The 25,930-nt window shown below is 40.6% G+C and overlaps 2 protein-coding genes and 1 long non-coding RNA gene across 13 annotated transcripts in view; 1 reads left to right on the forward strand and 2 right to left on the reverse strand.

The window, feature by feature from the left end:
* The window catches only part of LOC125717365 (uncharacterized), a 45,333-nt gene extending 25,309 nt beyond the window's left edge, over positions 1-20,024 (forward strand). Inside the window, exon 2 of the long non-coding RNA XR_007384506.1 lies at positions 19,756-20,024. This is a non-coding gene — a long non-coding RNA (uncharacterized LOC125717365). The remainder of the gene's footprint in view (positions 1-19,755) is intronic.
* The window catches only part of LOC125717362 (nuclear body protein SP140-like protein), a 56,597-nt gene that overhangs the window by 25,320 nt on the left and 5,347 nt on the right, over positions 1-25,930 (reverse strand). For 2 of the 11 annotated variants that reach the window (XM_048990204.1, XM_048990205.1), the window contains exons 1-2: positions 414-845; positions 85-259 (exon numbers count right to left, since the gene is read on the reverse strand). In XM_048990204.1, the coding sequence (XP_048846161.1) occupies positions 85-259; positions 414-557 (319 nt within the window). In that variant the 5' untranslated portion in view covers positions 558-845. Of the gene's footprint in view, positions 1-84; positions 260-413; positions 847-12,064; positions 12,105-13,247; positions 13,302-13,592; positions 13,647-13,860; positions 13,995-14,185; positions 14,306-14,584; positions 14,789-16,809; positions 16,982-17,125; positions 17,383-25,930 lie in introns of those variants that run through there. The other 9 variants (XM_048990208.1, XM_048990211.1, XM_048990202.1 and 6 more) reach the window with 8 other exon arrangements.
* LOC125717364 (nuclear body protein SP140-like protein) overlaps positions 1,317-25,930 on the reverse strand; it is a 29,888-nt gene continuing 5,274 nt past the window's right edge. Inside the window, exons 9-17 of the mRNA XM_048990216.1 lie at positions 25,247-25,417; positions 23,225-23,364; positions 22,074-22,142; positions 21,316-21,443; positions 20,891-21,008; positions 20,662-20,736; positions 20,415-20,558; positions 19,538-20,278; positions 1,317-2,751 (exon numbers count right to left, since the gene is read on the reverse strand). Coding sequence (XP_048846173.1) covers positions 20,198-20,278; positions 20,415-20,558; positions 20,662-20,736; positions 20,891-21,008; positions 21,316-21,443; positions 22,074-22,142; positions 23,225-23,364; positions 25,247-25,417 — 926 coding nt within the window. The 3' untranslated portion in view covers positions 1,317-2,751; positions 19,538-20,197. The remainder of the gene's footprint in view (positions 2,752-19,537; positions 20,279-20,414; positions 20,559-20,661; positions 20,737-20,890; positions 21,009-21,315; positions 21,444-22,073; positions 22,143-23,224; positions 23,365-25,246; positions 25,418-25,930) is intronic.

Genomic DNA, 25,930 nt, shown 5'->3' on the forward strand with positions numbered 1-25,930 from the left:
ATTATACTGTTATTTGTATGTCCGTATTTTAGTTGTGTAACCCACGATGGTGGAACCAGTAATTTCAGCGCGCAGCGAACTCACCGCTCAGCAGTTTGTCTCGCAGGAGGCGCAGAATCGGGTACTGCTGGAGGATGTGGTCTTTGAAAACACACTTCCAGAAGTGCGAGATGTTTTCGGGACACGTCGTCTCCAGCCATTCCAGTACCTCGTAGACCCCTTTCACCTTTCTCTGCTTGCATCTCATCTTCATCAGTTTCTGAGGGGAGGAAAGTCGCCATACATGTATAGCGGCAGACATGCCAACACATTTTAAAGACGAAAATCAGCGCACAATATAAACAGTAAAGGCAAATAATATAAATAACTTAAATAATAATAATAATTTAAAACAACAGAAGAAAAGCGCAAACCTTATATTTATCCTCGGGAATGAGGTTGTGGTCTCTAAGTTGACGAAATAACGTGTCTGGATGTTCGATGCCCGATATGACTGTCTTATTGCAGCGGAAAAATTGGGTTAATTCGTCGTTGGTTTTAAAGTCCAACGGATCCATAGTTTGGGTTTTTGTGGTCAAATCTCGATCATAAAGATTTCAGTAGCATTCACATAGATGTTCACAGGAGGAGCCCGATATAGGCCTTGCTTATATTTATTTGCCCAAACAACCTGCTTGCTCGGTGAATAACGAAAACTAGACGTCCCAAGATGCGACACTAACCCTGCCGTACCATATGCTTCGATTCCTGAGTTGATAAGACGTTGCGTTTCTTTACGAAGTTTCTTGCAATTTTTTGTTTTAAATGAAAGTTCCCGCCTACGTCTCTTGCGGAAGTTAATCTTAACTGTCGTTACATGGAAAATGAAACTGAAACTCCGTCCCAGCTACAGTGAATGGGCGTATCGCAGTCAAATTCGTACCACGCCAGTAGGCATTTTTTATGTTTTTGTAAAATATCAGAAGGGGTGTTCAAATCTCGCACAAGAACACAGGATAGGCTTACATAAGACGTATATTTCACTGGATATGTTATGATTGATCCTTAATACCACTTCGGACTGGGATGAGTTTTTCCTTAGGAGGTTGAGCATGTAGATTGTAAAGTGATTTGACTGAGCAAACAGCATGCGCGTATTTTTTATATTCTGTTGCATTTTAGTCACCACGGGGTTAAAGCGATTACATAAAACTATAGCCCTATCCAAATGTCAAAATGATATATAGTCAGGTAACGCAAACCGGCCATTTTGTAAATGAAGGTTGAATTGTTCTGGTTTTTCCTTCCCCGCCAATCAGGAGAGGCTTGTGTAGATCTTCAGATTCAGTCTTTATTGCAACAATGAAGTTACAACCAAGGCTGGACACTCACAAGTGTGTCCAATACTGTTTTATGCCAATTTTTATATATTTTCTTATTGAGTAACAATATAAGATAAGATAAGAAAAAACTTTATTTATCCCGAGGGAAATTCTTTTGTCCTTTACATGCTCAGTGCAACAATAGGAATAAAGGTAAGGTAAAGAAAATAATAGTGCAAAATAACTATGAGTGATACTGTATTGTAACTATATAAATACTCATAAATGCTCATACTCTGTAAAAAGTTAAAAAAGAAAAAACTATAACTAAGCTATAACAAACATAATAAAGTAACATTATTAGTGCATGTGTAATGAAAAGTGACTAAGTGTTTGTGCCTTGAATAATTGCGATAGCAGCATGTGATGGTGGATAAAAGAAACATTCGATAACAAACAGAGGAGTAATATTGCACGATCCAAATGAGTATTAATGACAGATTCTGAAAAGGTCATCTACAGAATGAGGAAGAGTTATACAGTCTTATTGCCACAGGTAAGAAGGATTTCCTGTGGCGTTCGGTTCTGCATTTGGATTAGTCTTTTGCTGTGGGAGCTCTGATGACCCATCATGTCTGCGTGCATGGGGTATCTCGTCACTTAAGCATCATCATTCCCTCAACCATTCACCATCATCATTTTCTTCCTTGATCCACACCCCTAGATAAGTTTGTCAGTCTTCTCTTTTACTGTTTGGTGCCTCAGCTGAACATAATGGTAGCGTGACCATCTCTACTAAGTTTTTTTAAATACCCAATCGTGAACTTTTGGTGAACTCAGGCGAATCCCTTCCTTCTGTAGCAAACCCTGGCAGCGTCTGCTTGTTGCACATTGTCTGGCTAGAGGGTTAATAATATATCTGTCCTTCAACATAGTGATAAGCTGCCGCACTAATAATGTACATCTTCATTCATCAAAAGCTAACAAAATAGCTAACAGATACAGAAGCTTCTAAGCCAACACAAGGTTTTTCATCACATTGTGCACAGCAGTAATTGGTCTGCATTCTCTAAAGGTTACAAGGTCACTCTCTACATGGTTTACATCAGCTTCTTAAAAGAGTTGTAACGATTACATTCTCTATGCATTACGAAGTGCTAAATAATATTCCATAGGATATCTGAAAAAACGGACACGATTTTTAAATGACGTATTTTACGTTATGCTATGCTTTCTTCCTAAATGCTTGTAATGAGTGGAAAGAGGCTCTGATTGACTGAGCTACTGCGAATGCAAAGACCCAATAATAATAAAAAAGAATGCTTGCCTACACCCTGCATTCAGCGTTAAGCTATCAAGATTAGATCCACATATCTATAACACAGATGAAGTATATGTTGACTGGGAATGCTGATGGCGACAGCGTCATGGTTTGTTTGAAACTTATCACCTTAAACTTTCTCACTTATCTCATTATTTATGAAACAACCATTAAAACATTCTTATCGTTAAGGGAGGGACAAAAAAAATTAACAGCAGTTGTGGTGAAATTCAGCTTTAAATTTTAAAGGCATAAGACAATACAAGAATTCTTAGTAAAGTGGCCTGTAATACTCAGTCATAGTCATATTTTCCAAATACTTAATACAATACAGATATACTTTTGGTTACTTGTGGACCACAATTATCTGAGGTTAAGGGTGTATGAAGAAGACTTTCCTAAATTCCTCTTCAAACAAACTGGTGAGTATGGTTGCCAGCTCCACATAATAATTCCCCTGAGGAAGAAAAGTTTCTAAATTTAGAACAACAAACTTTAAGCATCACCAAACAGAAAAATGAAAGCACAATTTATATTTAGATATTCATCCTTTTACTGTGAACCAGAGTTCAATAAGCTTCTCCATCTTACCTGACTCAAAGATGCACAGTTTCGAAACATCAGCTGGACATCCGAGAAGAACTGCCCCACAGTGGAGTAGGACTTGTTCTGCAGCTTCTCTGCAATCTTGTCGAGCCACATTGGCTCCTTGATGACTTTGGTATAGTTACTTGCCTGCCGTGCACACCAGTACTCTTAAGTGTGAACACACTTTAATCCCACCCAGAAAACCCATACAAGCACAGACAAAGGTATGAAAAACGTCCGACACACTCACCAAGTGCTGGGGGCCACCTTTCAAGACCTTTTCCTTGTCCTCCTTGTACAGACACAACAGGAGGTACTGGCAGTCCTAGAAAAGTATCAAGGCCAATTAAACGTATCACCAAGGAAACCGTGATGGTCTGAAGAACTACGGCAAGGTTGCAGTACGCTGTCAGTGATCTACGTCTGTTGTTTTTCAGTGGTTAGCTTAGCAATGGGGCAGCGAAGCTGTTGGCACTCACCAGCAGGCGAGCTGAAATAGGGCTCTCTAGCGCAACCTGGAGTGTCATTTCACAGGGGTGTCGCCAACCCTGAGTATTCTTCAGCACGCAGTAAGTGCAAATCCACTTGTCCCTGTAACTGGGGAGCAAGACCAGTTACTTACACAGACACACCCCCCCGTTTGTTTCCACCGAGGTGCCTCATCAATGACACCTGATTTTAATGTGCCCGTTACTCATTGTCCGTGCGAGTCATGTGACCACAGTCCCTAAAATTGTGCAGCAATGCCAGTACATATGGATTTAGGGGAAGATCCAAAGAAATGAATCCTATAATAAAACCACCATGGGCCTGTTAGGTTCAGGTACTCAAATATGTGTTCATTAACTGCTTTGTATTGTCTCCCTGTCATGTAGAACACTTAATGGTGAGTAGGGGTTCTCACTCCGCAGCTCCACCAGTCATAGCAGGGACGTGGCACTCAAAGTGGAAGGCTCGCGGGCACTGATCACAGCACAGCAGGCAGCCTGGCACATCGCATATGAAGCAGTCATCGTCATTGTCTTGCTCCCTCTGCATGTATTGTGGCATGTGGGGAGAAGTGACAGGGAAAGACAAAGAAATAGAAGATAAAAAGCAGATTTTAATTTTTTGTTAAACTTCTTTGACCTTAATTTAACCAGGTTAGTCCCACAAAGTGATATGGAAAAATAAAAATCGTTTCAGACAACGAATGCATAAAAGACTCACATCTGATAATAAGACAGACAGACATCCATCCATCCATCCATCCATTTTCCAAACCGCTCATCCTATTGGGTCGCGGGGGGTCCGGAGCCTATCCCGGAAGCAATGGGCACGAGGCAGGGAACAACCCAGGATGGGGGGCCAGCCCATCGCAGGGCACACTCACATACCATTCACTCACACATGCACACCTATGGGCAATTTAGCGACGACAGACAGACAGACACTACAAAAACAACAGACAAGGGCTAAGAAGATCAGACTAAGACAACAACCAAATTTTATATAATAAAGCCAGATTTCAGGCACAGTAAATTATGTTACTGAAACATTCACACTCAAAAGATTTCAATTCATTGGATCTTGCTGTACCTTTCATTTCAAATTCCTTCAATTTTAGGACATTCCAGGACGGAAGTTTTGGGACAGACATAAGCACGAAATCTTTATCTTAAGATCTTTCTGGGGCATTAAAGCAGTCAAATAACATTTATCTGTAACATTCTAATAAATGAAAACATAAAACTGGAAAATGCAATGTGTAGAAGGCGGGGGCCAGCCAGCAATAAAGTATCATATATAATGATGCATATAACATCTCCAGTCAGTGATGATCCTTAATGCTCCATGATAAACAGTTTCAAATATCTGCAGACAATTATGTGACCTTAACCTTAACCATAAACAGCAAACATTTAAGGTATACTATGCTGTAACTGCATGTTGCTTTACTCCAGGTGAGCATCTGCACCTCACTTTAACAGGAGTATTAACAGGTTTCACAGCTGAGTGCAAAAAGGCTTTCTGTGCCAGATGGAGTACAGGGGTGGTGTCGGCAAGGCAGTGACCTCAGAGGAATAAAAGCTTCTCACCAAAGCCTGATCCTGATTGGTGCACAGTCCGCATTCACACGGGAGTGGGTGAAAGTTCAGGACCCTTTTCTGTAGGCAGGCAGACAGACAGACAGGCAGACAGACAGGCAAGGCCTCTTAGTATCTGGTATGACAGGAAAACACCCGCCAACTGAACCATGTGATATGACAAAGGAGCAGGAACTGTATTTGGACTCAAAAATGCGAAGGTATGTAAACGTCAGTCAGAATACCTTCATGATGATTAATAATGGTCAGTATAACAACCAAGGATGCTTTGTGCTGTATTATGAAGGTATTTATAATGCATTATAGATGAGACCTTCATAGAGCATTCATAATGCATAATACACAAGTATAATGTCATGCCTATATAGCCATGTTTAGAATACTTGTTGAACGTATTATAAATCATTCAAGGTATGCATAATGAAACATAATGACTGCTTTAAGTGTTACCAATATTTTCTTCCCAGAAGGGTAGTGTTTGGATCATTGCGGAAGTGAAAATGCCCTGTTTTTCATCTAATGTGAATAATAACAATGTTTTATGGATTATTAGGGGTGCTTTTTGTGGGAGATGTTTAAAATATAACCGGATCGAGTAAGTTCTCTTGATCGCAAAGATATGCATGTTTGTGCATTATACCTATCAAAAGTTAGAAGCCTAAGATTAAAGGGTGCGAAAATCCACATATTTTGTGTTTGTTGGGTTCTCTGGAATAAGAAACAGATGAATATTAAGCTGCTGTAATTAACACTGAGGTGTTTTGATGAGTGGTTTTGGCTGGTCTTGAAATAAAACCTCGAGTCCTCTCTGTGAAAATAAAGTCGATTCCGAGATGAGACCAAGCCTCCCAAAAAGTGGTCTCGAGTACTAAAAGACTACCCAATATGATCATTTATCCTGATGTTTTAAGATTAAAACATTGTAGTGCATAATATTCTTTAGACATCGCTCAGCCCTAGCTATCACCACCAGATCTGCCTTAATTGGTCCATCATGTGTAGTGCATCACTCAGAGTATGGTAAGTAGGGAGCGCAGTCCTGTCTTCATATCTACCTGGGTAAACGTTAACTGCACCTATTTCTTGCTCAATTCATGTGCACTGCATGTTTTTCATAAATAGTATTTTTAAAACTGGGTAACAACGGTGTCGTGCAGAAATGATTGGAGCACGAAGACATTATCTGGATCAGAAATGCAGCAAAGCTGCAACAGTTTGAAATACTCAAGTAAAATAAATCTAAATCTAGGAAAAACCTACTGAAATACAGTATTTTGTATTTTGTTACTTTACACCTCTGCATTTATGCCACCCCTAGCTTATAGACAACATCTAAAAGCAACCAAACGAAAAAGCCCGTGAAATATGGGAAGAGCTCAAACAAAAGTTCCTTCACACCAGGCTTCCCTGTTGCACCCGGGTCATTCTCCTGACGCACCTCGAGGAGGTCGCTGAGGGGCTTTCCGGAACACAGGATCCTGCTCATCCATTTGCTGTTACGTGATGTTGGGTTCTCCTTCAAAAAATCCACTGGTGTCACCCACTTGTCTTCCATCCGAATGCACTTCCCCTGCAACCCTGAGAGGACGGGCAAGGAACTAGCTCACTGAAGGCAGCCTGTCACACTGTCCAGGCAAGTGTGCACCGTTGTCTACGAAAGCTCCCTGAAGATGCAAACCCAAACCCAGCCCTAACCATATCCACAAGTAACCAAAAAAAATGCAAGATTTTTGGCATTTTTAGTTTTTGATTGAATTTGCAGATTTCTATAAAACTGCCACTATGGGTGTTGTTTTGTATTAAATAACTACGTAAAATATTGCATATTTTTTACTTCCAAGCAAAGTAAAACTGAATGAGTGAATGAATATTGATACACAGTTATATGGAGACATACAAATGTTGTTCTGGAAAATAGATGGGTGTGAAAGATGAGAGAGGGCCAGAGGAACTCACTGAATTTGGGTTGATGTTGATTGGCTTAAAAATGAAGGAGGTATTACAGTTTACCCAACAGCAATATTGACAGACCGTTATAGGACACATGCTGTACAGGTGGTGTTATGGTGATTGGCATTGCACTCAGTTTTCTGGCAGTTTCGTGTGAGCAGAAGGATATTCCCATCTTGCTTTGTATTTTTAATTCATATTGCTGGAGAATGTGGAGCTAACTAAAAGTGTGAAATAGGTTTGCTCACAACAATATTTCGGAGTACTCTTTATATAAACGCAGCTGCCTTGGAAAAGTTAAAATAATTACGGCATGTAAGCTGCGCTGACGGCTCGTGCACGTGAACAGGAAGATAGACAGATAGATATGTATTTTTCGGACGTCGCTTAAATCATCCGAGATCCGATGCCTCATCTTGGATGAGTTAATGTCAGTGAGACTCATCCGGGATAAGTCGGTTTTCCAAACACAGTAGAGTAGTAGACTAGTCTAGCTGGATCCATCCATCCATCCATCTTCCAAACCTTTCAAACCTTATCCTACTGGGTCGCGGGGGATCCGGAGCCTATCCCGGAAGCAACGGGCACGAGGCAGGGAACAACCCAGGATGGGGGGGCAGCCCATCACAGGGCACACTCACACATCAATCACTCACACATGCACACCTATGGGCAATTTAGTAACTCCAATTAGCAGCTGGATCCATTCATCTGAGATGATTGCGCGCACCCGCGCTGGTTGAAAAGCCAATATAAATCGAGTCTAGAAAACATGATCAGCAAGTCACTTATTGGCTTCCATAAAATGTCAAAAAACAGGGCGCAATTTTTCACACAGTCTGAGCAGGACCTTTTATTAGAGGGGTATGATGAATTCAAAGATTTAATATGTACTAAAGGAAACGCATCAAAAGCGGCCCAAACCAGAAAAGACAGCTGGCAAAAAGTGTCTGACAAATTAAATGCGTAAATAGTTTTTAGTTATTGTATTTATCACTTGAATTATGTTTCATTATTATTTTATTGTCATTATTACAGATCAAGCACAATACTAGCACAATCATGCAGGACATGAGAAAGAGTTAAAGTGAAGTACAAAAATATACTTCAAACTAGTAAACACGACATTTCATTCATATATATGTGTGTCTGTGAGTATGTGTTTGTTAATTTTATGTATATGAAATTTAGGAAATCTTTAATATTTATAAAACATCCCTTTTGAGGCTAATAAGAAGAATTCAGACAAATATTTCAGCCCAAACAGACTTTGCGAATTGCCTGGCAAACTGTACTCTTTGATATATTTTTTACAGTAAAAAAGTGCCGCTTGCAAAATATCTCAAGGCAATGCACATTGGCTGTGTGGCTGTGAGAGCACGACTTCGCCTAGTTGGACTTCTACTATACAGAGCTAATATCATTAGGATATGATATTCCATCTCGGCTGAAGCGGCATCTTTCGAAAAGAATATCATGCGGCAACAATAAAGGATCTTGCCGATCACGCAAAACCCTCTCAATTTGAAATTCCTTTCTTATTACTTGTGCACCAATTGCAACTGGTTGCTCACCCATGAATGGCGAGGCCATGACTGAATGGATTTCCACGCACGGACACTGATTAAGTGTGTGAGCTAATCATTGTTTACCGAGCAGGTTTGTGGATTTGGATGTGCTGCTATGACAACACATCCAGCAAGATTTTCGAACAACCGACAGATCCAAGATCATGCCAAATCTTCAACAATTGCATCCGGCTAAACGAGTAATCCACGTACGAAAAATACCCCCCGTTCTCCCCTTATTCATGTTGGTGTGTTTATCGGCTGGTATCAATAAATCATTAAGTATTACATTCTGAATTATATATGTATGATACCGATTACCACCTCTAACGTGCAATATTAAACTAGGACTTTTGAAAGATGTTAAATTAATGTAAGACTTCCTTCCTCAGATATTATGACAGAGCATGAATCTGGCTGTTCTCTCATCGACTAGTCAGTGATCGTCTTCTTCCAAAGCAAACCACAATCACAGGATTCAAAGTGACCAATCAACGAAGTGGAGAGATCTGCACTGTTCCTGCTTAAAAGGTCTCATACCCAAGTCAATACCCAACCTGCTGAGTAAGCGAGTGTTGTGTATAGCGTCAAACCGGGCAAAGGCCAAGCAGAAATCGCGAGAAACAGTGACAGTGCGCGCGAGCGAGCGACCCACAGCGCGAGAGATGTCGGAAGTACGCGAAAGAGGATGAAATCTAAGGAACCCCATAATACTCAAAATGAAATACATAAAAATATCTATAAATAAATAAATGGACATCTATTACAACAAATTATTAAATGTATCCTGTTATTTTTAATTATTTAGTAAAAGGTATTATATTTCGTATAATGTTTGTCTTAATTATACCTAAAGTCTTAAAATGACGTTCCAGACCCATCAGCGATAGGTGGAAATCCGCGATATAGAAAGACCATATAAATTATTATAATTTTTTATATAGTTTAAGCCTTAAAATACCCCTCCCACACGTTTTAAACACACTTTGTAACCACATATGATATGTGGATGTAGGGCTAAGGATGAGTTGAGTAACATAATAATAATTATTATTTTTAATGTATATGTATGTATGTATACACGTCTCTCTCCCTCTGTATACGTAATGGAATATGTAAAAATAAAAACATTTTAAGCTCAGTATGGGTTCACAAAAAGTTTGCTCACAACAATATTTCGGAGTACAAGCAAGGTATGCGATACACAGAGAACTTTGATGCGTCGAGGAAAAATCCGCGATATAGCGGGGGATCCAACGTATTTCCGAATGACGGTTTTCAGAACCAGTTTTTTATGTCATAATGCTTCTTTTCATAATAATAGTGCACTCGGTAAATCATTTTGGTTTTTAAGTGTTTGAGTTCTGAGAGTAGTGGCGGTATGGTATGCCACCGAAACTTTGCATTGTACAAACCAACCTTTTGTTTTGTAATAATTTGAACTACTCCCACAATTACATGGTGATAATGAAGGAAAACATATGTATAATTAACTGAAGCGTTTGATTAATCGAAAAGGTAATCTCATTAATAGTAAAATGAGGCGTCGACCTAAAATATTGATGCCGACGCATTTTCATCGTGGACATAATTGAATGCATCAACTAATCACGGCAGCCGTACTGTGGGGACATGACAAATGTCCTCACAAGCTAAAAAGTAACAGGTTTTACCATACAGACATTCATACACATATACACATACATACATACACACACCCACAAAATGCTCACCTGACACAAAGCGATCTTTATGTAGAATCCCTCTGGCTGATCCACAAGTTACCGGAAGACGGTTTCCTGCAAAATGGGACACGTACTCCTCACCATCCCCCCTGTCATGGGCTTCTGCACCCCCTGGTGGTGATTCTCCGGCCTCCTTCCTCTGTCTCTTTGACTTGGACCCTGAAAAGCACCAAAGGGCAGACTTCCATTTACTGTTTTACACAAAAACAAACTGATTGGAAAGGACTTGCTAAAAGGTGATGATACATGGGGTAACATTTTGAGCAACGTTGCTTGGCAATTTTTCAGCAACTGGCAAGCAGCAGAGATACAGGACAACTAATCAAGGCAACCTATAGTTGGTAACAAGAAAAAAATTTAATCTTTTGCCAGGGAGACTGATACTATAAAGATGGAACCTTAAGCTTTTACAGCTATCAGTTGTCTTGGCTTGATCATCTAGTTTTCTATTTTTTAAGTATGACATATAGCACCGGATCACCCTCAGAGAAAACCTCATTGCTGACGACCCAAGAGGCTGCACCAGGCCAAGGGGAAGCCCACATAACACCTGGCTGCAGCAGAGGGATGGACATTTCCGGAGGGTAGGACTGGACCACGTATCTGACCGTGTATCAGCATGGATCCCGCTGGTCGGGATTCTGAGGAGTTTTGCTGTGTCGTGGGTGTGGCAATGTGCTGCATCAGCGTCTGCTCCCCAACCAGACATATAGCACAAAACTGAATAGATACTCTGGTCAAAAGATAATCCACCATCAATTTAACATAGTTTTTAAAGGTGCCAAAGAGAGAAAATGAAAATTTGATTTTACCTTGGTATAATTAAATAATCAGAATCAGAACTCACTTTATTGCCATTATGTGCAAACATATCACAATTGTTTGTGTTCCAGTGCCAAAGATTATGCAAAGGACAAAATTACAAGACATATAGGAGAACACTACACAGCACACTAGGTGCAAAAAACAGGAATACAAATACGAGTATGCAAATTAACAGAAGACAGTACAAGATCTTAAGAGAATAATTTAAACATTAAAACCAGTGCAAGAACCATTTCAGTGCAAGCTGAAAGGACACTGCACATATGCTATGTAGGGAAGATGTCCCTATATGATGGACTGAATAAAGAGAAGTATTTCCACAGTGAAATTATCCCAGATCACAAAACAAAAGGTGTAGCTCCTTGGCCACCATTTTTGTTTTCAGTCACATGATCAGCTGCTATCATTCTGATTGGAAGATCTCAAAAAATGCCGACCGAGATCAGAATTGTCCAGATAAAAATTTGTTGCCCATTATCAAAGGGAAAATGTCTGAACAACATTGCTCAGCAATGCTGCCAAGCAATGCTGATAAAAAAGTTGCCCCATATATCAAAACCTTATGGCTATGAATGCCAATGTCCTATACACCGGACACATAGGCTCCTCATCATACAGTTTTAAAGCTACAAGCTGACTAAAGGAAACCATAAGATCAAGTGAAGAAAGGAAGACTGACCTGAGGTGGAGACTTCGGCTTGATTTTTTAATTCTGGTCTCTGAAAGGACATAAAGTGGACAATTTCAACAGCTCACAGAATATTTATATTATTGTTGGCTATAACCTCTCCCAAGTTTCACTGTAGCAATGAGTTAAAGAGGGTTTCAGTTACCTGGTCACTATAGCTCCACTGTAAAGAGGGCTTTGGTTACCCAATCACTGCAGCACCATGCTAAAGAGGGCCTCAGTTACCTGGTAACTGCCACCCCAAGTTTTGCTAAAACAGTTTTTCTCCGTCATATTAAAAAATAGCAAAGCGAGCTAAGGTTAATTATTATTCCTTTTACAGATTTAGATATATACGTTCAAAATATCTTTTTAAAGTTCACCTCCGCTGCTTTTGCATGAGTGTTGCATGCGTTCTCTGAGACAATCATAACCATTTTCATCCTTGTTGTTTAAATCAGTCCTAGACAGGTTTGAGAAATTTATAAATTACTTTTTGCTCTATAAATACCCCAATATTATTTACAACAAAATCACATCGCTAGAACAGCACACTATAGGCCTTGGATACCTGGATCACTGTAGCTCCACGGTAAAGAGGGCCTCAGTTATCTGGTCACTGGAGTACTATGCTAAAATGGGCTTGGTTACCTGTTAACTATAGAATCATGCTAAAGAGGGCCTCAATTATGTGGTTACTGCAGCATCATGCTAAAGAGGGCCTCAATTATGTGGTTACTGCAGCATCATGCTAAAGAGGGCCTCAATTATGTGGTTACTGCAGCATCATGCTAAAGAGGGCCTCAATTATGTGGTTACTGCAGCATCATGCTAAAGAGGGCCTCAGTTACCTGGTTACTGCAGCATTATGCTAGAGAGGGCCTTGGTTACCTAGTCACTGCAGCATCATGCTAAAGAGGGCCTCAATTACCTGGTTACTGATGCATCATGCTAAAGAGGGCCTCAGTTACCTGGTTACTGCAGCATCATGCTAAATAGGGCCTTGGTTACATAGTCACTGCAGCATCATGCTAAAGAGGGCCTCAGTTACCTGGTTACTGCAGCATCATGCTAAATAGGGCCTTGGTTACATAGTCACTGCAGCATCATGCTAAAGAGGGCCTTGGGTACCTAGTCACTGCAGCATCACGCTAAAGAGGGTCTTGGTTAAATAACTGCTTCTGTGGTTGCTTACCTCAATACTCTGAGAACGGCATTGCTTAAATTTTCCACATGTCAAATGACCCTTCTGCAAAGACAATAGCGGAGAACATTTGCAGTTCAGCACCACACAGAAGGTGACAGTGCAAAGCTGCCATCCACAGGTAAGTACTATGCTAAAAGGGGCTTAGTTACCTGGTAAGAATAGCATCACGCTAAAGAGGGCCTCAGTTACCTAGTTACTGCAGCATCATGCTAAAGAGGGCCTCAGTTACCTGGTTACTGCAGCATCATGTTAAAGAGGGCCTTGGTTACCTAGTCACTGCAGCATCATGCTAAAGAGGGTCGTAGTTAAATAACTGCTTCTGTGGTTGCTTACCTCAATACTCTGAGAACGGCGTGGCTTAAATTTTCCACATGTCAAATCACCCTTCTGCAAAGACAATAGCGGAGAACATTTGCAGTTCAGCACCACACAGACGGTGACAGTGCAAAGCTGCCATCCACAGGTAACAAGATCTGCCCCAGCATGGCTTGTGAGCTAACTACTACCTTAGTAAATTCAGCTAACCTATGCCTCTTCCCGGTACGTAGCCACACTGATCTTAATGACCTCTATGGCTCATTATATTGGTGCTGTTCCCCACCTTGATCAGCTTTAGCAGGGTGGTATCCTGATAGCGGATGCTGGTCTTCCAGTTCCGGCTGGACTTTTTCCCTGCATATTCCTCAAACTCAAAGGGGTAAAACCAGCGTTCGTCTGCCTTGATACATTTCTCTCCTGGGATGCATGAAGAGGAGTGAGCACAAACTCGAGATATTAGCTAGGACAATTCAGCTGTGACTTTCAGGACTGGCAGGCTATAGACAGGCCTTTCCATCATTTTGCAAGAAGCAGCGAGGCTCCGTCTCCACCTCCCTCCCACCCCCCAGGCATGGCCCCACCTCTCACTGTTTTCTGCCAACCCTTACCTTTAGCCAGCTTGTCTCTGTAAAGAGACCCCTTCTTATCTCCGCAGACCACAGGGAGAATGTTTTGCTGTTTTGGGCAGATCCGGATTTCCTCTGTCTTGCTTTTTTTGAAGGGGGACGCTGTAAATTTATACCAACATAAACAATTAAGCATGATGACATCCAGAATGCACCTCTTTAACGGACTTCACTCTCTTCTTATCCACACAGCATTTTTTGACTGCATGGATTGATCTGACTGTATTGTTCACATATCCCAAGCAATCAAATTCAATGCAATTAACACTGTACAGTATATTGTAGGGCAAAGAGTTTATAGCGTACAGCCCTGTGAATCTCCATAATGCAGGGAAACAACATAATGAGAGTCATCAACCAGCTCATGATGTGAAAACTCACAGCATCTGGATGTCCCCAATTTCTCCTTCCTCATGGGCGCAGCCTTTGACAAGAGACCAGTCTGCTCCTCTTCAGAGCTCTCTGCGTCCTCCAGGTTCTCTGCCTTATTTCCATCCCCTGTTATCTTTCTTTTGACCCCCTTTCCTCCTTCTGCCTCCATTGTTCCCTTCTTCTCTGGGAGCTTTCCAGAAGAAGTCGAGGACTCTAACATCACAAGAAGGTTATGCTTCAGAGATAGCTCAAAAAGCCCACACATGCTCTTAATTCTCTACCCGTCTTCTGCCGATTTATCCTGGACATGGTCGTGGGGAGATTGGGGACCTGCAACCTATTCGCACCAGCACAGGGGTAACACCATAAATGGGATGCCGCTTAGGAGACAGACATGCAATATACAGATGTCAGTTAAACTAACTGCACATCTTTGGACCATAGGAAGAACCCACAGGAGCCAACCTGACCGAAGGAGGACATCAGTGTCACCATCTTTGGTCATGAGAGTTTCAGTTCGAGACAAGTCTGCAAACAACCTTATATAAGAACATAAGAAATTTACAAACGAGAGGAAGCTGTTTGGGTCATCAAGCTAGTTTGGGGAGAATTTAATTAATAGCTCAGAGTTGTTAAAATCTTATCTAGCTCTGATTTAAAGGAACCCAGGGGTTTAGCTTGCGCTACACTAACAGGAAGACTATTCCATACTCTAACTACATGGTGGGTAAAGAAGTGTTTTCTCAAATTCATTTTAAAATGTTCTCCTGCTGGGGGTGGCATGGTGGTGCAGTGGTTAGCACTGTTGCCTCACAGCTCTGGGACCCGGGTTCAAGTCTCCGCCTGGGTTACATGTGTGTGGAGTTTGCATGTTCTCCCTATGTCATTGTGGGGTTTCCTCCGGGTACTCCAGCTTCCCCCCACAGTCCAAAGACATGCTGAGGCTAATTGGAGTTGCTAAATTGTGCATGTGCATGTGTGAGTGAATGGTGTGTGAGTGTGCCCTGTGATGGGCTGGCCCCTTGTGGAATTAAAATTGGACATCGGTAGGCATAGGCATAGGTTGGCATATTGGGTCTGTGTGTGTCTTTAGGCCTTAGGCAAGAAGAGATTGTTTTGAATATTGTGTGACCTCGCTTCGAGATAGCTGCCTGCAGTAAGTTCCGCAGACCCTGAGGAAAGCTCGGGCCTTGGAGAGGCAGACAGCGGAACAAAGGGGGGGGGAGAAATCACCTGCAGGAAGAGATTCGAAGCTGCCCCAACTGGTGCACAGCGAGTTATAGCTTTATAGAATAGTTGTGGCAGACAATATATAGCATGCTATGTGGTAGTGCAAATGTATAAGTAATTGTTAATCATACTAATCATATGTTAACCATGTATTGGCAGTGATTCAATGACAATACGTCAATATGTTAATCATTTGTCAAAGGACAACCAAGTATTTACAGTGATTCAATGTCATGTAATCAATATCTATATTCATATCTCCAGTAGGAGCCTAGCAGTCGAGACATGTTCTGGTAAACTGAGCAGAATGGGTGGACTTTACCTTGCCACCAAGGTGAACCAATACAATTCGAGAATTGTGTTTGTTATACGTTTGAGCTCGGTTCATTGGTGTTTTGTGACCAATCAGGATTTAGACACCCTTACTGTGGAGTGGGAGTTATGGTTTATCAACTGGTTGCTGAGTGTGATGAGAGCGCTTTGCTGAGTTGCTAGAATAAAAAAGATTTCCTTTACCTCATCAAACTGAGAGGTCCGACTTTTATTCTAAGTGTAATATTCAAAATTTTTCTACCACACCCTCATCCTGGGTTGTTCCCTGCCTCATGCTCATCGTTTCCGGGATAGGTTCCGGACCCCCCGTGACCCAGTAGGATAAGTGGTTTGGAAAATGGATGGATGGATGGATAATGGGATAATACAGATTTGCTGTAAGATTTCTTGCATGAGCATTAAAGTTTGAAACCGTGTTATTTTTGCATAACTGATATCTGGCTTTTAATAAAAGCCAGATAAAAAAGTTTTATTACTCTTTTTTTCCTTCCAGTTAGGTACTCAGTCAAGGTGCCAAAAAGCAGAGTCACCTGTGATTTGAGTTTTGAATAATATGTCGATTTTGACCAATTACTACTAGTTATCCAATTATACTGTTATTTGTATGTCCGTATTTTAGTTGTGTAACCCACGATGGTGGAACCAGTAATTTCAGCGCGCAGCGAACTCACCGCCCAGCAGTTTGTCTCGCAGGAGGCGCAGAGTCGGGTACTGCTGGAGGATGTGGTCTTTGAAAACACACTTCCAGAAGTGCGAGATGTTTTCGGGCCGCGTCGTCTCCAGCCATTCCAGTACCTCGTAGACCCCTTTCTTTTTCTGCTTGCCCTTCATCTTAATCAGTTTCTGAGGGGAGGAAAGTCGCCATACATGTATAGCGGCAGACATGCCAACACATTTTAAAGACGGAAATCAGCGCACAATATAAACAGTAAAGGCAAATAATATTCAATGCAGATTGATTTAAAATAATAGAAGAAAAGCGCAAACCTTATATTTATCCTCGGGAATGAGGTTGTGGTCTCTAAGTTGACGAAGGAACGTGTTCGGAAGTTCCATGCTCGACATGACAGTCTTATTGCAGCGGAAAAATCGGGTTAATTCGTCGATGGTTTTAAAGTCCAACGGATCCATAGTTTGAGTTTTTGTGGTCAAATCTCGATCATAAAGATTTCAGTAGCATTCACATAGATGTTCACAGGATGAGCCCGATACAGACCTTGCTTATATTTATTTGCCCAAATAACCTGCTTGCTCAGCGAATAACGAAAACTAGACGTCCCAAGATGCGACACTACCCCTGCCGTACCATATGCTTCGATTGCTGAGTTGATAAGACGTTGCGTTTCTTTACGAGGTTTCTTGCAATTTTTTGTTTTAAATGAAAGTTCCCGCCTACATCTCTTGCGGAAGTTAATCTTAACTGTTGTTACATGGAAAATGAAACTGAAACTCCGTCCCAGCTACAGTGAATGGGCGTATCGCAGTCAAATTCGTACCACGCCAGTAGGCCTATGGCTTAAAAATACATATACGCGCTTTTTTCCTCGAGTAAAATGATTTTTAAAATTTTTTTTTTTTTTTATGTTTTTGTAAAATATCAGAAGGGGTGTTCAAATCTCGCACAAGAACATAGGATAGGCTTACATAAGACGTATATTTCACTGGATATGTTATGATTGATCCTTAAGACCACTTCGGACTGGGATGAGTTTTTCCTTAGGAGGTTGAGCATGTAGATTGTAAAGTGATTTGACTGAGCAAACAGCATGCGCGTATTTTTTATATTCTGTTGCATTTTTAGTCACCACGGGGTTAAAGCGATTACATAAAACTATAGCCCTATCCAAATGTCAAAATGATATATAGTCAGGTAACGCAAACCGGCCATTTTGTAAATGAAGGTTGAATTGTTCTGGTTTTTCCTTCCCCGCCAATCAGGAGAGGCTTGTGTAGATCTTCAGATTCAGTCTTTATTGCAACAATGAAGTTACAACCAAGGCTGGACACTCACAAGTGTGCCCAATACTGTTTTACGCCAATTTTTATATATTTTCTTATTGAGTAACAATATAAGATAAGATAAGAAAAAACTTTATTTATCCCGAGGGAAATTCTTTTGTCCTTTACATGCTCAGTGCAACAATAGGAATAAAGGTAAGGTAAAGAAAATAATAGTGCAAAATAACTATGAGTGATACTGTATTGTAACTATATAAATACTCATAAATGCTCATACTCTGTAAAAAGTTAAAAAAGAAAAAACTATAACTAAGCTATAACAAACTTAATAAAATAACATTATTAGTGCATGTGTAATGAAAAGTGACTAAGTGTTTGTGCCTTGAATAATTGCGATAGCAGCATGTGATGGTGGATAAAAGAAACATTCGATAACAAACAGAGGAGTAATATTGCATGATCCAAATGAGTATTAATGACAGATTCTGAAAAGGTCATCTACAGAATGAGGAAGAGTTATACAGTCTTATTGCCACAGGTAAGAAGGATTTCCTGTGGCGTTCGGTTCTGCATTTGGAGGCAATTAGTCTTTTGCTGTGGGAGCTCTGATGACCCATCATGTCTGCGTGCATGGGGTATCTCGTCACTTAAGCATCATCATTCCCTCAACCATTCACCATCATCGTTTTCTTCCTTGATCCACACCCCTAGATAAGTTTGTCAGTCTTCTCTTTTACTGTTTGGTGCCTCAGCTGAACATAATGGTAGCGTGACCATCTCTACTAAGTTTTTTTTAAATACCCAATCGTGAACTTTTGGTGAACTCAAGCGAATCCCTTCCTTCTGTTGCAAACCCTGTCAGCATCTGCTTGTTGCACATTGTCTGGCTAGAGGGTTAATAATATATTTGTCCTTCAACATAGTGATAAGCTGCAGCACTAATAATGTACATCTTCATTCATCAAAAGCTAACAAAATAGCTAACAGATACAGAAGCTTCTAAGCCAACACAAGGTTTTTCATTGAACATTGTGCACAGCAGTAATTGGTCTGCATTCTCTAAAGGTTACAAGGTCACTCTCTACACGGTTTACATCAGCTTCTTAAAAGAGTTGTAACGATTACATTCCCTATGCATTACGAAGTGCTAAATAATATTCCATAGGATATCTGAAAAAACGGACACGATTTTTAAATGACGTATTTTACGTTATGCTATGCTTTCTTCCTAAATGCTTGTAATGAATGGAAAGAGGCCCTGATTGACTGAGCTACTGCGAATGCAAAGACCTAATAATAATAAAAAAGAATGCTTGCCTACACCCTGCATTCAGCGTTGAGCTATCAAGATTAGATCCACATATCTATAACACAGATGAAGTATATGTTGACTGGGAATGCTGATGGCGACAGCGTCCTGGGTTGTTTGAAACTTATCACCTTAAACTTTATCACTTATCTCATTATTTATGAAACAACCATTAAAACATTCTTGTCGTTAAGGGAGGGACAAAAAAATTGAACACAGCAGTTGTGGTTAAATTCAGCTTTAAATATTATAGGCATAAGATAATACAAGTACTCTTAGAAAAGTTAGTAAATCTTTTACAGCAAAAGTTGATAGATTTTATAAAAGCAGGCAGTTGATATATTTGCAGGTTAGCTGACAGATAAAAAATGAGTCTTTTACAGACCCTAAGCATAACGATTAAAGTAAAATGCATTTAAAACAACTTTGAATGAGCAAGTAACTAGATACTAAACTTGAAGCCACCTGCATTGTTGTCTTTTTCTCACTTGGCATATCATTTGCAGATTCCAATTTTAAATCTGCAACAGATGTGACAACCACCCTTCTATAAATACTTCCAGCCGATGGTGGAAAAAGTACTCATTTTTCATACTCAAGGTAAAGATACCACAACCAAAATGTTACTCAAGTAAAAGTCATCCACTGAAATACTACTTAAGAGTAAAAAAATACTTTTTACTGTTACTTTCCAACCCTGCTTCCAAAGTAGTCTGGCCTGTAATACTCGGTCATATTTTCCAAATACTTAATACAATACAGATATACTTAGACACCACAATTATCTGAGGTTAACGGTGTATGAAGAAGACTTTCCTAAATTCCTCATCAAACAAACTGGTGAGTTTGGTTGCCAGCTTCACATACTTCCCCTGAGGAAGAAAAGTTACTAAATTTAGAACAACATAAACTTTAAGCATCACCAAACAGAAAAATGAAAGCACAATTTATATTTAGATATTCATCCTTTTACTGTGAACCAGAGTTCAATAAGCTTCTCCATCTTACCTGACTCAAAGATGCACAGTTTCGAAACATCAGCTGGACATCCGAGAAGAACTGCCCCACAGTGGAGTAGGACTTGTTCTGCAGCTTCTCTGCAATCTTGTCGAACCACATTGGCTCCTTGATGACTTTGGTATAGTTACTTGCCTGCCGTGCACACCAGTACTCTTAAGTGTGAACACACTTTAATCCCACCCAGAAAACCCATACAAGCACAGACAAAGGTATGAAAAACGTCCGACACACTCACCAAGTGCTGGGGGTCACCTTTCAAGACCTTTTCCTTGTCCTCCTTGTACAGACACAACAGGAGGTACTGGCAGTCCTAGAAAAGTATCAAGGCCAATTAAACGTATCACCAAGGAAACCGTGATGGTCTGAAGAACTACGGCAAGGTTGCAGTACGCTGTCAGTGATCTACGTCTGTTGTTTTTCAGTGGTTAGCTTAGCAATGGGGCAGCGAAGCTGTTGGCACTCACCAGCAGGCGAGCTGAAATAGGGCTCTCCAGCGCAGCCTGGAGTGTCATTTCACAGGGGTGTCGCCAACCCTGAGTATTCTTCAGCACGCAGTAAGTGCAAATCCACTTGACCCTGTAACTGGGGGGCAAGACCAGTTACTTACACAGACACACCCTCCCGTTTGTTTCCACCGAGGTGCCTCATCAATGACACCTGATTTTAATGTGCCCGTTACTCATCGTCCGTGCGAGTCATGTGACCACAGTCCCTAAAATTGTGCAGCAATGCCAGTACACATGGATTTAGGAGAAGATCCAAAGAAATGAATCCTATAATAAAACCACCATGGGCCTGTTAGGTTCAGGTACTCAAATATGTGTTCATTAACTGCTTTGTATTGTCTCCCTGTCATGTAGAACACTTAATGGTGAGTAGGGGTTCTCACTCCGCAGCTCCACCAGTCATAGCAGGGACGTGGCACTCAAAGTGGAAGGCTCGCGGGCACTGATCACAGCACAGCAGGCAGCCTGGCACATCGCATATGAAGCAGTCATCGTCATTGTCTTGCTCCCTCTGCATGTATTGTGGCATGTGGGGAGAAGTGACAGGGAAAGACAAAGAAATAGAAGATAAAAAGCAGATTTTAATTTTTTGTTAAACTTCTTTGACCTTAATTTAACCAGGTTAGTCCCACAAAGTGATATGGAAAAATAAAAATCGTTTCAGACAACGAACGCATAAAAGACTCACATCTGATAATAAGACAGACAGACAGACACTACAAAAACAACAGACAGAGGCTAAGAAGATCAGACTAAGACAACAGCCAAATTTTATATAATAAAGCAAGATTTCAGGCACAGTAAATTATGTTACTGAAACATTTACACTCAAAAGATTTCAAATCATATATAATGATGCATATAACATCTCCACTGATGATCCTTAATGCTCCATGATAAACAGTTTCCAATATCTGCAGACAATTATGTGACCTTAACCTTAACCATAAACAGCAAACATTTAAGGTATACTATGCTGTAACTGCATGTTGCTTTACTCCAGGTGAGCATCTGCATCTCACTTTAACAGGAGTATTAACAGGTTTCACAGCTGAGTGCGAAAAGGCTTTCTGTGCCAGATGACAGAGTACAGGGGTGGTGTCGGCAAGGCAGTGACCTCAGAGGAATAAAAGCTTCTCACCAAAGCCTGATCCTGATTGGTGCATAGTCTGCATTGACACTGGGGTGGGTGACAGTCCAGGACCTTTTTCTGTAGGCAGACAGATAGACAGGCAGACAGACAGGCAAGGCCTCAGTATTCGGTATGAGTATGAGGTATAAGTGTTACCAATATTTTCTTCCCAGAAGAGTAGTGTTTGGATCACTGTGGAAGTGAAAATGCCGTTTTTCATCTAATGTGAATAATAACAATGTTTTATGGATTATTAGGGGTGCTTTTTGTGGGAGATGTTTATATAACCGGATCTAAAATATTTAAAATATAACCGGATCGAGTAAGTTCTCTTGATCGCAAAGATATGCATGTTTGTGCATTATACCAATCAAAAGTTAGAAGCCTAAGATTGTGCGAAAATCCACATATTTTGTGTTTGTTGGGTTCTCTGGAATAAGGAACAGATGAATATTAAGCTGCTGTAATTAACACTGAGGCGTTTTGATGAGTGGTTTTGGCTGGTCTTGAAATAAAACCTCGAGTCCTCTCTGTGAAAATAAAGTCGGTTCCGAGATGAGACCAAGCCTCCCAAAAAGTGGTCTCGAGTACTAAAAGACTACCCAATATGATCATTTATCCTGATGTTTTAAGATTAAAACATTGTAGTGCATAATATTCTTTAGACATCTCTCAGCCCTAGCTATCACCACCAGATCTGCCTTAATTGGTTCATCATGTGTAGTGCATCACTCAGAGTATGGTAAGTAGGGAGCGCAGTCCTGTCTTTATATCTACCTGGGTAAACGTTAACTGCACCTATTTCTTGCTCAATTCATGTGCACTGTATGTTTTTCATAAATAGTATTTTTAAAACTGGGTAACAACGGTGTCGTGCAGAAATGATTGGAGCACAAAGACATTATTTGGATCAGAAATGCAGCAAAGCTGCAACAGTTTGAAATACTCAAGTAAAATAAATCTAAATCTAGTAAAAACCTACTGAAATACAGTATTTTGTATTTTGTTACTTTACACCTCTGCATTTATGCCACCCCTAGCTTATAGACAACATCTAAAAGCAACCAAACGAAAAAGCCCGTGAAATATGGGAAGAGCTCAAACAAAAGTTCCTTCACACCAGGCTTCCCTGTTGTACCCGGGTCATTCTCCTGACGCACCTCGAGGAGGTCGCTGAGGGGCTTTCCGGAACATAGGATCCTGCTCATCCAATCGCTGTCACCGGATGTTGGGTTCTCCTTCGAAAAATCCACTGGTGTCACCCACTTGTCTTCCATCCGAATGCACTTCCCCTGCGACCCTGAGGGGACGGGCAAGGAACTAGCTCACTGAAGGCAGCCTGTCACACTGTCCAGGCAAGTGTGCACCGTTGTCTACGAAAGCTCCCTGAAGATGCAAACCCAAACCCAGCCCTAACCATATCCACAAGTAACCAAACAAACTTAAAGATTTTTTGGCATTTTTAGTTTTTGATTGCATTTGCAGGTTTCTATAAAACTGAGGTTTATACTGTGGGGTAGGGCTGCCACAAATGTCTGTTTTTGTATTGATTAAGCTATTGAATTGGTCGGTTAATCTGAACAATTAATTTTCCTCCAGAAAATCAAATTCACAGTTTCACTGAAGTTTTATTTTGACAACAACAAACTGTATGTCATTGGAGGGGTTTAGGTAACAAACGCTGGCTCTTTGGCACTATACAGACATTAACTAATGCCCACAATTAGATATGCAGATTAGCAGTGCGTCTAAAATATTCATGATATTCAAGCACACAAGTTAGTGATGCCCACAAGTTAGTGATGCGCATAAATTCGCGAATCCACATGCCTATTAAATTAAGGGAGCGCGCCACATGCTACTGTTTTGGTGTATCATGGAAGTGATAGGCACTGAAGTGGCTGTGAAGAAAGGAACACCTCAGCAGTCACAGCATGTTTTAAAGGAGGAAATATGGAGGTTATTTATAATTAGGTGTAAAGACGTTGGTGGTCTGGCGGTACTGCAGGTTTAAATTACATTTTTATTTCAGTTCATTACTTTTTCCTTTAAAAGTGTCCATTTTCTTCCATTTCAGTTAATGATAACACTGGTCACAACAAGCCCAAAGTGCATGAACATACCGGCACCATCAATTAATTATAATAATAATGCATAATAAGGACAGATTTTAGCCTAAATATTTTCGCACTTATTCAATGGAGACTCTAAGAAACAGGCAGACGACTGTAAGGCTTTAATGATGAGTGTATTTAGCAGCTACAAGGACAAAAGATGCTAGAAAGCTGTCTGTACTAATGCTAATTTAATAAACATGAGTAAAGAAGACTTACAGCGGTTTTACTTACACTGACAGTCCATCATCTAGAATAGCACCTGTGTGTTTTCTGTTCAGGTGCTCGTTTATCTCAAAACTCGCACATATAAAAACCACGAGCCTATTTCAAAAGGATATTTATTAAAATTTGTGTGTAAATGTTAATGGAAAAAAATAGTGGGTGTTACACCATATTTTATGACCGTCGTTGTCTTAATTATACCTAAAGTCTTAAAATGACGTTCCAGACCCATCAGCGAGAGGTGGAAATCCGCGGTATAGAAAGACCATAAAAATTATATTATATAGAGTTTAAGCCTTAAAATACCTCTCCCACATGTTTAAACACATGTAAAACACACTTTGTAACCACATATGTGGATGTCGGGCTAAGGATGAGTAACACAATAATAATTATTATTTTTAATGTATAGGAGTACAAGCAAGGTATGCGATACACAGAGAACTTTGATGCGTCGAGGAAAAATCCGCGATATAGCGGGGGATCCAACGTATTTCCGAATGACGGTTTTCAGAACCAGTTTTTTTTAACCAGTAATAATTTGAACTACTCCCATAATTACATGGTGATAATGAAGGAAAACATCTGTATAATTAACTGAAGCGTTTGATGAATCGAAAAGGAAATCTCATTAATAATAAAATGAGGTGTCGACCTAAAATATTGATCTCGACCCATTTTCATCATGGACATAATTGAATACATCAACTAACATACACCTACTGTGGGAACATGAGAAATGTCCTCACAAGCTAAAAAGTAACAGGTTTTACCATACAGACATTCATACACATAAATACACATATACACATACATACATACACACACCCACAAAATGCTCACCTGACACAAAGCGATCTTTATGTAGAATCCCTCTGGCTGATCCACAAGTTACCGGAAGACGGTTTCCTGCAAAATGGGACACGTACTTCTCACCATCCCCCCTGTCATGGGCTTCTGCACCCCCTGCTGGTGATTCTCCGGCCTCCTTCCTCTGTCTCTTTGACTTGGACCCTGAAAAGCACCAAAGGGCAGACTTCCATTTACTGTTTCAAACAAAAACAAGCTGATTGGAAAGGACTTGCTAAAAGGTGATGATACATGGGGTAACATTTTGAGCAACGTTGCTTGGCAATTTTTCAGCAACTGGCAAGCAGCAGAGATACAGGACAACTAATCAAGGCAACCTATAGTTGGTAACAAGAAAAAAATTGTAATCTTTTGCCAGGGAGACTGATACTATAAAGATGGAACCTTAAGCTTTTACAGCTATCAGTTGTCTTGGCTTGACCATCTAGTTTTGTATTTTTTAAGTATGACATATAGCACCGGATCACCCTCAGAGAAAACCTCATTGCTGACGACCCAAGAGGCTGCACCAGGCCAAGGGGAAGCCCACATAACACCTGGCTGCAGCAGAGGGATGGACATTTCCGGAGGGTAGGACTGGACCACGTATCTGACCGTGTATCAGCATGGATCCCGCTGGTCGGGATTCTGAGGAGTTTTGCTGTGTCATGGGTGTGG

This window comes from Brienomyrus brachyistius, chromosome 22, assembly GCF_023856365.1.
Source record: "Brienomyrus brachyistius isolate T26 chromosome 22, BBRACH_0.4, whole genome shotgun sequence".
In the NCBI taxonomy this organism is placed as follows: Eukaryota; Metazoa; Chordata; class Actinopteri; order Osteoglossiformes; family Mormyridae; genus Brienomyrus; species Brienomyrus brachyistius.